A 13,979-nucleotide genomic window follows, 5' to 3' on the forward strand; every position below is an offset into this window, starting at 1 on the left:
TATGGCTGAAAGAACTTTATTATTTCACTGTGTTGTCTAATTTGATAATATTGTGTGCTGCAATCCAGACTGACCTGTCATGGGACTCACTGTAACACGACTCCTGATTCATAGACTACGTTATTGAGTGTTTAGAAGTGAGTTACAGAAGTTAAACTACAAATTACATCTGAAAACATAAAAAAAAATCCAAATATAACCTTATAGAACATCTTCAACATCTTGTGCTATGGCCATCAGAACACATACAATTAATTTCTGTAACATGTGTAATACACCAATCACTCATTTTTAACGTGTATTTTATACCTCAATGTCAAGTATGCCCACATTGCCTTTTATTGTCTGGATAATTTATCAGAAGTCAACCTTCCTCCCATTTTCCTTCCACATATTTCAACTCAAGAAAAAAACTACTCTCTCATCACCAATGCCACTTAGTTACTGGTACAAATTAAGCAGATGCATTAATTATGAATGACCACTGCCACATAGTTTGACCATGGATCTTGTGTCAGAAGTTATTGTTTATGTGACATCATTTAACTGTGGTTAACTTTGGTTGCATTATTTAGCTGGAAACTGTAGGTAATAGAGCAAAGTATTATAGTACACATCATCTGCAAGTTATGAAACTTTTGCCTGAACAACTGATTGATTTAGTCCTGCATAACAGCTATACGAGAAGACAAATACTTGAAGACGGACATCTGAGATCCCAAGCAACAATCTTCCTCAGAAACTTAAAAGGGCAACTCTGTATGTTGAACTGGGAAGCACCGTCACCAGCTGCCTCAGGAAAGAAGGACACTCTATGAAGCAGGTAATAACTTGATATTTATGCTAATACAGTGAAGCGCTACAGCTTTGAAAAAGATCAGATTCAAATTATATCTGAGATGGAGTCAGCCTGAAATTGCTTAGGCAAAGCAGGCAAGCAAATATTAAAATTTCTTACTTGGAGTTTCTTGAATACAGTTTACCTCATTTAAATTAATCTGCGTGTCTACAGTTAAAGGAAGCTATTTCTCAGCAGTTCAGAGGACCTGATACAACATAAGATGCATATTAACAAATGGAAACAGGATCTTCTGTAAATTATACTACTAGATTGTCCCGAGATTTCTGTTTAAGGATTTACCCTACTCCTATACATGAACAATAAGCTTCTGCTTGTGGACACATAAATTGCCTGATTTGCAGTTAAATGAACTACAGATGAGAGGCAAGTAGTCCATGCAATGAATGGGTCCAAAATATAAAGGTTTCCAGTCTCCGAGTGGATCACTCTTCCCCTGTATTTCTGTAAAGTTGAAAGCTTTCCATTACAGTAAATAATTTTACTGCAGCTTGTAACTTCCCCTAAGAGCCCCTTAACTGTGCAATGTGAACAGAGTACATGTGTACAATTTCTAGGATAAGGTTATATAGCCTTATCCTTAAGTGATTATCTGTGCAAGTTTTCTGTTTTAGTTTTTACTCTCAGTATACTAAGAATTAGAGTAGCTCCAGTGCCTTATTTCCTCTGAAACCAATGATTTAGATACTATGCTGTGATCTTTTCATTTAACAGCTTACTATTTCTACATACTGAGTTTTAGCACAGGCTAAAGTGCTAAAGTGCTTTTTCCCAGGTATGGGAAAAACAACCACTAGAAGAAAAGGCTGTGACAAACCACTGCAACAGAAATCAGAGCTAAAACACTATTTTTGTGTGATTATTTACCATGGATACAAACTAGTAGCTAGATATGAAAGAACCTCAGCCTCAATTTAATCCTTTTGGTTTAAAGCAGAAAAGAACAATGGCACGATATTCAAAAGAAATCTTGTACTCACTCTGTTACCTGCGAGTCATTAGAACCTGTGAGTTCTTCCTTTAACAGGAGACATTTTTTGGTGGGTTGGGGGTTTTTTTGTTTTTACAATCAGTTCAGAGACTGGACATGTGACTACAGCATGCAGAAAACACTTTTTTTTAATTTAATAGAACAGGAAGCAGCAAGATGCCCTTTCTCAGTGAAAGGTAACCATAAAATGACAAATTAAGACCTTGAAAAAGCCTCAAGCTTTGTTGTGCCTTCTTGTTCCCACTGAGCTTTAGCAGTATCTGGTCTAGTTCATTCTCTGAATGAACTGCTACATCACAAGAAAATAAAATATAATTTGTCCTTTAGTCTTTCTACATGTATCTATAATTGGTCAAAGTTATATCCAAGTTAGGAAAATATTTTCTTTTTTTGTCCCGCCACAGTAGTAATTTTTAAGTTTCAGTAATGAATGTTTAGCTGCTGGTGGTGGGAAGCAATGAAATGCAACAGAGCCACATATCATACAGGCATACTTTCATTCTGATGTGAATTTAAGTTAAAGGTCTCAACAAAATCAAATAAAATCAACTGATGAGATCATTCTTCAGTCTTCTCCAAAGGCATTTTGTTACTCACTTACTAGCTTCCTTTTGGAAAGTCATGAGTTGTGATGCCTATGGAAATGACTATTGCAGCTTCCAGAACAATGCACAAAGTTAACCTGATCACCTGGTTTGAAACTCAGTTCTCTATTCTTTCAGTCTAACTTACACACAGAAGCTCATTTGCTCTGCCTTAATGACTTCAAGCTTAGTCATTCAACCAGGCCATTTATTACTGCTTGGCAACCTGAATCAAACTCCTTTAGGTGGAGGCTTATTAATAGAGGAGTCCATGCCTGGGAGACCTGTCCTTTTCCGGGCTGCAGTCTCTATTTTCCGCACCAGGTCCACATCCCACCGATGGGTGACAAAACTAACCACGGCTCCAGGTGCCTTGCTTCCAACCCGTCCAACTCGCCCCACGCGGTGCAGGTAGTCCTGCAGGGTGTCTGGGAAGTCATAGTTGACCACTAGCTGCACACCGCTGGTGTCCAGTCCCCGCGAGGCAAGGTCAGTGCAGACAAGGACAGACACGTCACCCTTCTGGAAGGAGGCAAAGATGCCAGCTCTAGCAGCTGCTGACATCTGTCCCTGCAACCTCAGGTGCTTGATTTTGTGGTCATCCAGGATATAGCCCAGCCAGTTGACAGTGCTGGCACTGTTGCAGAAGATGAGAACAGCCCCGCTGGACGCTGGGCGCTCCTTGAGTAGCTGCAGCAGTTCGGGCAGCTTGTCCCGGCCTTTGAGGCGGACAAACTTCTGCTGGACGTGGGGTGGCAGGCGGTGCAGACTCTGGGTGGTGAGGGTGACAAACCGGCCCACGTCGGTGAACTTCCCCAGCGTCTGGCTCAGCCCCGCGGGGAAGGTGGCTCCAACCACCACCACCTGGGTCCTCGCCTCCTCTGGGCCGGCCGGCCCGGGAGCGCCAGCGGCCAGGGGCGCGTGCGCCAGGATCTCCTCCAGCGGCTCCGTGAAGGAGTCGTCCATCAGGGTGTCCGCCTCGTCCAGCACCATCCAGCGCAGCCGGCCCAGGGCCAGGAAGCGCCGCCGCAGCGCCTCCCGTAGCGCCCCGGGGGTGCCCAGCAGCACGGCGGCACCCGGCGGCGGCGCCCGCAGCTGCCTCCGCAGCCCACCCGCGGCGCCGCCGCCCGTCAGCCCGCGCACGTGCAGCCCCGCCGGCCGGCACAGCGCCGCCGCCACCGCGCCTACCTGCGCCGCCAGCTCCCGCGACGGCAGCACCACTAACCCGCGGGGCGACGCCGGCCCCGCCGCCTCCGCCGCCGGCCCCTCGGGGCGGGAGAGCAGCCCGTCCAGCAGCGGCAGCAGGTAGGCCAGCGTCTTGCCGCTACCGGTCTCGGCGGCGCAGAGCGCGCTGCGGCCGCGGCGCAGCGCGGGGACGGCGAGGCGCTGCACCGCCGTGGGGCGGCCGATGGAGAGGCCCTCCAGGCCGGCCAGCAGTGCCGGCTGCAGCCCCATCTCGGCGAAGGACGGGCCCTGCCCCGCGTCAGGCGGCGGCGCCTGCAGGGCGGGAGCCGCCTCCTGCGAGGGCTCCAGCTGGAAGTAGTCCCCGCAGGCCTTCCTGTGCTTCCAGCCCGCCGACACCAGCTGCGGCCTCTCCCAGCGCCCCACCGTCTGCCAGCGGGGCTGGCTCAGCTCCGGCCGCCGGCTCCGCAGCAGCAGCTTCCCGGGCTGCGCTGCCGCTGCCGCCGCCTCCCCTTGCCCGCGCCGACGGCGCTGCGCGCCCCGCTGCAGGCGCAGCCGCAGGGCCCAGGGGACGCGCACCACGCTCCCGCAGGGCTGCGCGCCCGCCGCCGCCCGGGTGGCCGCCAATCGCCGCGGCAGCAGCGGGAGGGCGCCCACCGTCCCACCGCGGCCCAGCGCCATTGCGGCCTCTCACGTGGCGGCGGCGCTGCCCGATGACGCCGTGAAGAGACGCGTCCCCCGGTTCCCCCCGCCCCCCGGAGCCACGCGAGGAGGGTGAGTGCCATGGGTGGGGGGCGCGCGCGCGGCCGATACCTCTGGCGGCGGTGGCTTCTTCACGTTCGCCTTTTCAGCTGACGGCTGAGAGGTGACCCCCGTGCCGCGCCCCGCGAGAGCAAACATGTCCCTGAGGGGCTTGGCAGAGCCGACCCGGCGCCCCTCGCCCCCCCCGTGCGGCGGGGAGCACCCCCCGGGCCGCCCCGACGCCTCAGGGCGCCGATGAGCTCTCTCGCGGCTCCACGCAAGTGGCGCCAGGGCCGGGAGCTGAGTAAACAGCGGTGGAGCAGCCGGCCTGCGAGCCTGTCAGGTTTGACAGGGTCACATACCCCCCCCCCGCTAAAGGAAAGTTCTGGGCGTTTACGAGTAGGAAATTATATTCGATGGCTATCCCCCTTGATTTTCTCTTTCAGGTAGTACCGCAACAGGAATGACGGTGAACACACCTCTGTGTTTTAGAGGAAAGAAGATCCTGGCTCCAATGGTGCGAGTGGGAACGTTACCAATGCGTCTTCTTGCTCTGGACTATGGTGCTGATATCGTGTACTGCGAGGTATGAAGGATGAGCAGATGAGGCAGTCTTATAACATTATTATTAAGAAAAATACAAATAGACTTTGTTTATCGTACAACTTTTCCTTTTACATATATTTTTCATTAGAAAAATGGGGAAAAAGAATCTCTATGGCTTAAGGCATTTCTCTTTGAGCAGTCCTCAAGTTACGGCAAACTCATATTTTAAGACTGTTCAATAATTTAATTTATACAAAACACCATAACAATTTCCTCACATTCTACTGTGTTTTGGTTTTTGTTGGGTTTTTTGGTTTGGTTTTTTTGAGTAGAATCATAACAATGAAGGAAGTCTTAGACTGACCTACCCTCTCACCCGGTTAGTTCTGCTGTGCTAACCCAGAGCATCCATATGTACAGCACTGCTGTCCTTGTTGCTTAGCCACTTTTCTTAAAGCTGCCTGAAGTTGAGACTCCAGTTTGCTGCAGATATTATTGGTAGGACTACTCTGTAACTTAAGGTACTTAGTCTTCACTATCCTTATTGTTGCAGTGCATCAGTATTCCCATTTTCCTCTTCAGTGCAATTATTAGCTCTTCTCAAGTGTAGGCACTGGTACAAGTTACATGACTCAGCCGAAATGTAAAAAAAAAAAAAAAAAGCAACCAACCAAACAGTAAGGAGTTAAACATAATGTAAACATGGCTTAAATACTGGCTTTCCTGGAGAATGTTTGATCTGTACCAATAGAACAGGCTGAAACAAACTGTCAGAATCAGTCATTTACAATGTTCTCCAGGAATCTTCACAGCAGTTCTCTTGCGAGTTAGCTCACTGCCCTTTCTGGGGGAGAAAAAAAGGAAAGATTCATTCTCAGAGAGACAATATGCTGTTTTTGTCTTGGCCACAGTTCACCTTGTCTCTAGCTTCTACAATTACAAATGATATTTAATTAGTTGGATCAGCTCCATATGAAAGAATAGTTATTGCTGGATGATTCAGAAGAAATCTCAAAATTTAGTAGAATAGTTACTGCTGTCTGTCATAAAATTGGGAGAAATAAGGTGGTTTTCTTCTTTGACAAACAATAATTAAGTTTCTCAGTTTATGAATTACAACCTCTCTGCTTTACATGGGGTTAAGTGAGAACAGATATTTTTTCATTCTCTGGGAGGCTAACTGTAGATCACGTATAGAGAAATCACAAGCATAGAGTTACAGAATCTAGAAGCCTTAAACACTAAAAGTGAGTCAGGCTTTAGACAGCCTTTGTACTTTTCCACTATCTCTTACACTTCTTAGTAGTAGCAAAGAACCTTGTTACTGAGCAGCTACTGGATTTCATTAACCACAGATTTGACAGGGCCATTGTATAGGAAATTAGTGGCAGATAGTAATGCAGAAATTGTGTTTGTTTTTTTTTTTTGAAAACACACAACCAAAAACCACAACAAACCACACACATAAAGGTATTGCTTTGCTTACCACTGAAGTCACAGGGTATGAGAAGTTATTTAATCCAACACTTTAAACTGTATAGTTAAAGCAGTTTCTCCTTCACACACACTTTTTGCCACAGTTCCAGAGAAACAGTACCTCAGAAGAGACCCTCAAACTTACTTAACAAGTTGCAGTACATCACAAAACTTGTAGTGTGAAAGTTATTCCTGTAGCCAAAAACCTGTTGTAGATTTCATCATCTCATCTCAAAAATAAGATCTCCTACATTGTCTTTTTTTTTTTTCTCCACATTGCTGTTGAGAGACAGGAGAGTTAAGATGCCTTTGTCATAGATTAGTGTTTGCAGTTAGTTATCTGTCTTAATAGATTTTATCAGAGAAACTATGCTTTGTAGGTTTTCTTAAGAATTGACAAGATAGCATAAAATAAAACAGTTGTTTTAGGTAATTATACTGCAGTTGTTTGGCAACAGAACAGCATGAATAACTGCATTTTGTAACTTCATTTTCTGATTTATCCTTTTGTTTTCCAATCGTTTCTCCCCAATCCCCTCAACATTTTGGAACTCAAAGCTGTTTCAGAACTTAAAGTGAACACTATCTGATGAGGAGTTGTCATGGTTTAACCTCAGTCGGCAACTGGGCACCACACAGCCGCTCGCTCACTCCCCCCCAGTGGCATAAGGGAGAGAATCGGAAGGGTAAAAGTGAGAAAACTCGTGGGTTGAGATAAAGACAGTTTAATAGGTTAAGCAAAAGCCGCGCATGCAAGCAAAGCAAAACAAGGAATTCATTCACTCCTTCCCATCGGCAGGCAGGTGTTCAGCCATCTCCAGGAAAGCAGGGCTCCATCACGCGTAACGGTTACTTAGGAAGACAAACACCATCACTCCAAACATCCCCCACTTCCTTCTTCTTCCCCCAGCTTTATATACTGAGCATGACATCCCATGGTATGGAATGTCCCTGTGGCCAGTTTGGGTCAGCTGTCCTGGCTGTGCCCCCTCCCAGCTTCTTGTGCCCCTCCAGCCTACTCAGTCGGTAGAGCATGGGAAGCTGAAAAGTCCTTGACTAGTGTAAACACTACCTAGCAACAACTAAACCATCGGTGTGTTATCAACATTGTTCTCACCCTAAATCCAAAACACAGCACTGTACCAGCTACTAGGAAGGAAATTAACTCTATCCCTGCCAAAACCAGGACAGGAGTATTAGTTAAAAACTTAAATTAAAAGCACTACTCGTAAGACCTATAGTATAATGCAAGCAGATTGAGATTAGCCTACTTTATTGTTTGTTTATCCCTTACCTGTAAATTAGCAGGTCTTAAACCTTGTCTTGTTTGCTAAAACAAAGAGTCTATAGTAGACCAAACTTCTTCAGGTAACTAAAAATATAGTATGGTGGGATTTTTTTTCTCAATTTATGTAACAGTTGGATTAACAGCTGCATATTTATTTCAGCAGCTAACAGGTTATATTGGCTCAGGCTGTAGCCCTTTGTCAATTAAAGGCAGTCAGTTTGTCTTAAAGCTCACCTATAATCAAGTTGATGAGATATATGAGAAAAGGACTCAAATGGTGTCCTTAATAAATTGGGTTGCATAAATCTGCAGTTAAGCTAATATATATAGACTGAAGTTTTGGGTTTCTTCTAAAAGAAAGCCACAAATTCTAGAAGAACGGTGACTGTATATTAGGTTCTCCAGTAAAGGTCAACACAAAGCTTCATTTTGTCTTTTAACTAGTGTAGGGAACCATTAAAACTCAGGATTAAGGTAAAGAAGCCTTAAAGCTGAATACTACTGTTTTGTTCACCTATGTGTTTGGCCAGTACAAATCTACATTGATTCTTGAGGTGGTCTGTTGCTATAGCATTAAGTTATCTTCCCCTTCCACTCTAGGTGGTTCATTCTGCTTTGTTTCCAACTTGCTAGATAGGTATTTGAACAAAATGGTTCTTCTAGAACTATGTAAACATATCATATTCTTATGTTCATATGTTCTGTTCATATTTTGGAACTTCAGTTGAGAGTGTTGTATAGTTAAACTCTTGTTTTCATTTGCATTCTTCTATATTTGGTATCTCTAGATAGTTATTCTTACCTAATAAAATGGGCAACTGGTTAGAGCTCGGTGACTTAAACACTTCAACTCACAGATACTTATGTTCTTTCTTCTCAGGAGCTGATTGACATAAAGATGCTGCAGTGTAAGAGAGTTATAAATGGCAAGTATAGCATTTCTTTTGTTAATACCTGTAAGCGTTGTTTTTTTCTAGTTAAGAGAAAAGATAATTATTTCTCTGAAGTAACTTTATAGTGCTGACAATGAGGTATCAGCACATATAATCTCTCTAAACAGTGTCTAGGGACTTAAAATAAGCTTTTGAAGCTCTACCTTACACCTGTGTGCTGCTCTACAGTTTCAAACTTTCAGCTTCCCTTCTTAAGGAATTTCAATAGTTCAGTCAGTGTCCCTCAGGAAAACCACAAATATGTTTGGAGGATAGGGCTAATGTGTTAGTAACTGACAGTTTGTTACTCTTTTTAGGGCCCTAACACAAGGTCTTTCTCCACCATTGACTTAGTTTATTACAAGAGTTTTCTGTTAAGCTCTTTGACAGAGGTCAGGTCACTAGGTGTGCAGGTATAGGCCTTCTAAAGTGAAGGGCTTTATAATTCTAGCTCCTGGAATTATGTCTTTCTCTTTTTACTATGAAAAATGGGATCAGAGTTGGAAATCCATTACTAATGTTTCAGCGTTATGCTTCCTGGCAGCAGGTGAAAGAAACTAGTAGCTGGAATAGACAGGACATTATAGTTCCAGTGCATTGTTTAAAATGTTAAAGCTTTTAGTTTTATGTGGGTTAAAAAGACAAAGAATAAAACTGTAATTAACAGATAATCCTCCTCAATTCTGTATCTACATACTGGCTTCAGCCTCTCATTCTCTACTGCCTTTGTATGCTATTATGGTATCATAGAATCATGGAATAGTTTGGGTTGGAAGGGACCTCTAAAGGCCATCTAGTCCAACCCCCCTGCCGTGGGCAGGGACATCTTCAACTAGATCAGGTTGCTCAGAGCCCCGTCCAACCTGACCTTGAACGTTTCCAGGGATGGGGCACCCACCACCTCTCTGGGCAACCTGGGCCAGTGTTTCACCGCCCTCAGTGTAAAACATTTCTTCCTTATATCTAGTCTAAATCTACCCCCCTTTAGTTTAAAGCCATTCCCCCTTGTCCTGTCGCAACAGGCCCTGCTAAAAAGTTTGCTGCCATCTTTTTTTTATAAGCCCCCTTTAAGTACTGATAGGCTGCAATAAGGTGTCCCCGAAGCCTTCTCTTCTCCAGGCTGAACAACCCCAACTCTCTCAGCCTTTCTTCATAGCAGAGGTGTTCCATCCCCGCAATCATTTTTGTGGCCCTCCTCTGGACCTGCTCCAACAGGTCCGTGTCTTTCTTATGTTGAAGGTTCCAAAAGAATAAACAGTAAAAAACTCTTTGTTTTGTTTTGGGTTTCTTTGTTGTGTTTTGTTTTTTTTTTTTTTCCCCCCAGAAACTTTACATGTGTATGTGCTAATATTAAAATCTAATTTCCTGAGCAAAACTACTAATATTAGTTACAAAGCCTTTAAATTTTTCAAGAAAAGTTTGATAGTGTCCAAGAAATAAATTCAGAGACAGTTTCCAATCATGAGTCTTGCTAAATGTTAAGCTGTTTGACTTTAATATACACACCTTTTAGTCTACTGCAATAAGGAAGCAAGACATAGAAGATCTCACTGTTTATCATTCTTTTATTAACTTGAGCTCCATGGGCTAGATTTGGCCTAATATGATTTTCACAGACAAGTTCTTAAAAAGGTATCTTTGAGACCTCCCCAGCTCAGCAGCATGAGAAACAGTTGTTTGTAGTGTCCCTGCTGGGGAACAGAAGTCCACTACAAATCTACTTTCCCCTCCTGCCCCATCCCAAAAATGGTACCGTTATGTTCATTCTGGCTGATTAATCATTAGATTTGTCCTGGTGCTGATGCTTGCCCAAGAAACAGGCTAGGGGATGATTAGGGAGTACTATGGGAGGGAAACAGCAATGTGCAAGAAATGTACTGCAAGGGCATATAGGAGGTAGCGTGCCATTAATTCTGCTGTTTGTGGAAGACTTATTTGATAGCATTTCATTCATATACAAGTTACATAGTCATATGACTCTATGATTACATTTGTATATAATTTTTGTCTGTTTTATCTGTTTCTCATTTCATATAGAAGTACTTGAAACGGTGGACTTCGTTGCACCTAATGAAAGAGTTGTTTTCAGAACTTGTGAAAGGGAGAGGCACCGTGTTGTCTTTCAAATGGTAAGAAACCAACCCCAGGTACTCTTCTAGTAACAACATAGTTAAACAAGGTAGTGCTAGTAACATTAATCTAAGTCTAAAGCAGCTCTCTGTATTGCAGACTAGCAATTTCTTGATGCTTCAGGTGGATGTAAAATTTCACACCAAATGTGTTGCAGAATTTCTATTCTGTTGGTACACATGCAGTCAAGATATAAGCTGTCTGTACAGCTGTTTTCAGAAGAGGTGATTGAGATGAATTGTGTGCTCTATGACAGCAGCTTGTTTTTGTTAATAGGTATCTTTGATATATTTCCAAAGGTATAGATACCAAAAATAAATTATGCTGATGTTTGATCACATATTTAAGTCTTGCACTGTCCACTAAACAGTCTCAGTGTTTCCTGAGAGGATTAGTGTGTGCATTAACATTGCACAAATGGATTAAAGGCTGCTGGAGAGAAAAAGGTAGTAATTTGTTCTTTGAGACCACTCTGCGTAGGACAAGAGATGATGGGGGTTGGAGGGATGGAGAAGTGTGGACTGCATTAGATACTGAAAAAGACCTTTTTCAGTGGTAATGATAACCCTGGAATAGGTTGCTTGTAGAGGCTGTAGAATTGTTATTAGTGGAGCTTCTTAAGAACATGATAAATATCTAATGGTGATGGGCTAAGAACAGTTGATACTGCTGTAGGTTAAGAGGGTGGACAGACCTCTCTGGATCTCTTTCTGCATCACCTTTTGTCATTCAGTGGCTGACTTAGTACATGCTTTAGCTAAATGTTTTAGCTATCCATTGTGCTGTGAATGGGTCTCTGTCACTTTGTACTAAATGTTTAGAGCAAATATAGTTATACATATGTGCAAGTGAGCACATTTTTTTACTAATTTGATGATATTTTGTAATTATAAATCCTCTTGTTTTACCAACAGGGTTCAGCAGATGCTGAAAGAGCCCTGGCAGTAGCTAAGCTTGTGTAAGTCATCTTCTCTCACCCCCTTCCCCTATGGGTTTGTTTGAGATTTTTTTGTACAGAGGAATTATCGTGGAAGACAATTTTTTTTATGATTGAGGGGATCAAGATAGGTCTTGATAGGACCAAGAAAAGTTCTGTAGGAGCTGCACAGTAAAGTGTAGCATCTCAAAAGGCCAGTGGTATAATGGTGTAACTGCAACTTCTATTTAAAATAATTCTTGCTTAAAATAGCAGCTGCATAAGTTCTATACTGGGATTGATGGCTTTTTGCTAGTGCAGTATGTGTGTCCTTGATCCCTCCAATATGAAATTTCCCTGGGTATTGCACAGCTGCAACTAAGACCAATATGCCTGAAAACGTCTCGTATTGTTTGTGGTTTGAAGCCCCCAATAAAATATTGTGCAGAGATGAAAAGTGTGTCTCAAACCTTTTTAAAAGGTGTTTTTAGCCTCCACTTTAAATAGATGGAAGTTTCAATAGGACTTGCTTTAGTGACAGTGGTGAATTTAGTGGTGGATATACTTAGATATACTTAATCCTATATAAACATATTTAAGATGAGTATTTGTAGCTTCTGCACAACACTGGTCATTGAAACCTGTGGACAGACTGATCTTCAGACCGCTGTTAAAATAAATACGTAACTTATATAAGCGAGAAGCTAAAAATTCAGAAGTCCAAATAAAAACTTAACCTTAAATTCTCATTTAAGCCTTAATGATGATGGAAGAAGTTTCCTGGAAAGATGTCTATTTCCTGATTCTTGTTCTAATATGCTGAAAAATATTTTAACTGTTTCTTTCTTCTCTTTCAGAGAGAGTGATGTAGCTGGTATTGATATCAACATGGGATGCCCAAAAGAATATTCTACTAAGGCAAGTGGATTTTAATTACTCTTAAATAAGCTTTTTCTTTCTTAGAGGTGTGGAGTGCCAAATACCTGTTCTGGTTGTCTGGGCTGAACAAATTCAAGCAGTAAAATTTTCATGCAGATAAACTTGAGTTTATTTTTTTGCAATAAACAAAAGTCTTGAAGGTGTCATGGCCCTAGTACAGTAAAATAATGTAGTCTATTAGAAATCTCACTTAAGAATAGGTTTGGTCATGTAATTAAACATACAATATCCTTAAGAGGGTAAGCATATATGAAGTTTGTAAGCTCAGGTCAGTGTGGACTTGTACCACCGAGCAAGTGGTGATTGTATTTTCTGTCAAGACAACCACTGAATATTGAGAAAAACATAGTGAGGTTGTTAAATTGTATTAATGCACAAAATTAACACTAAAGTTATTTAGAATTCTGGAAATTCTGACAGGCTATGTTGTGTCTTGCACTTAAAAGTAAATTCTGTAAGGCAGGATAAAATAAAGTGGGTTGTTTCCTTGTTTTGTTTTCCTGAGGTTACTAATTTGTTGGATGAGTGAAATATGTTCTGCTTAGCCTTAGAAAAAAATAGGAATCGCAGTTTGTCATCTGAACAAGTAAATATTTGCAACTCAGCAATGCTGAGTTCAATTATTGGTCAGCTTTAAGTGGGAGTAGGATGGATCAGTTAAAACTTGATTTTTTAGGTAAGCACATGCAATACTAAACTAGTCCTCTGTCGATAATCAGTGGCTAAAACAGAGTAGTCAAATTGTTAGTGCTGTTAAGCCAGGCGATGGTGCAAGAAAGGCATAGGATGGATCAATTTATAGGGGGATTTTTTGTTTCACCACTTCTTAGTTTTGTAGGTTGGCTTGCACTCTGAAGAATAATTACTTAAATTCTTCTAATATATTCCATCTAACTTGTAAATAATTTTACCCACATGTTTCTAAGGTTTTTCTGTTTTAATCCCCTTAACTTTTTTGTTTCGATGGTAACTTATGAAAATGACGAGGTAAGTGAGGTATGGTGAAAACAAATATTTCATATTCTTTTAAACTCAAATTTTAATTTATGTATTTAGATTCTGTTGATTCTGAACTTCCTCTGTTTTTCTGCCAGATAGTTTTTGAGATAAAGTGGTATTACCAAGAAACTGTAGTCATGTTGAGGACATGTCATTAAATTCATAATGGTCTGATGATATTTCCAGTAATGTTTTCTTTAGCCTTTATTACTTTTTTCTGTATTGTAACTAATTACATGAAAGACTATTTTATCCTTCCACAGAATCATAATTAAGAACAAAAGACCAAAACATCCACCCTATTCTAGGATGAAAGATCAAAAATTCAAATCATAGAATCATAGAATAGTTTGGGTTGGAAGGGACCTCTAAAGGCCATCTAGTCCAACCCCCCTG

The 13,979-nt window shown here is 42.3% G+C and overlaps 2 protein-coding genes across 2 annotated transcripts in view; one reads left to right on the forward strand and one right to left on the reverse strand.

Annotated features, from left to right (window-relative positions):
* Positions 1–4,297, reverse strand: DDX28 (DEAD-box helicase 28). Its single transcript, XM_076349215.1, has one exon. The coding sequence runs from the start codon at positions 4,295–4,297 to the stop codon at positions 2,666–2,668; it is 1,632 nt and encodes a 543-aa protein (XP_076205330.1). The 3' UTR covers positions 1–2,665.
* A 506-nt stretch (positions 4,298–4,803) lies between these two features.
* The window catches only part of DUS2 (dihydrouridine synthase 2), a 29,839-nt gene continuing 20,663 nt past the window's right edge, over positions 4,804–13,979 (forward strand). Inside the window, exons 1-5 of the mRNA XM_076349329.1 lie at positions 4,804–4,943; positions 8,548–8,593; positions 10,637–10,728; positions 11,644–11,687; positions 12,503–12,563. Of these exons, the coding sequence (XP_076205444.1) occupies positions 4,821–4,943; positions 8,548–8,593; positions 10,637–10,728; positions 11,644–11,687; positions 12,503–12,563 (366 nt within the window). The 5' untranslated portion in view covers positions 4,804–4,820. The remainder of the gene's footprint in view (positions 4,944–8,547; positions 8,594–10,636; positions 10,729–11,643; positions 11,688–12,502; positions 12,564–13,979) is intronic.

The sequence above is a fragment of the Aptenodytes patagonicus genome, chromosome 11 (genome assembly GCF_965638725.1).
Source record: "Aptenodytes patagonicus chromosome 11, bAptPat1.pri.cur, whole genome shotgun sequence".
In the NCBI taxonomy this organism is placed as follows: domain Eukaryota; kingdom Metazoa; phylum Chordata; class Aves; order Sphenisciformes; family Spheniscidae; genus Aptenodytes; species Aptenodytes patagonicus.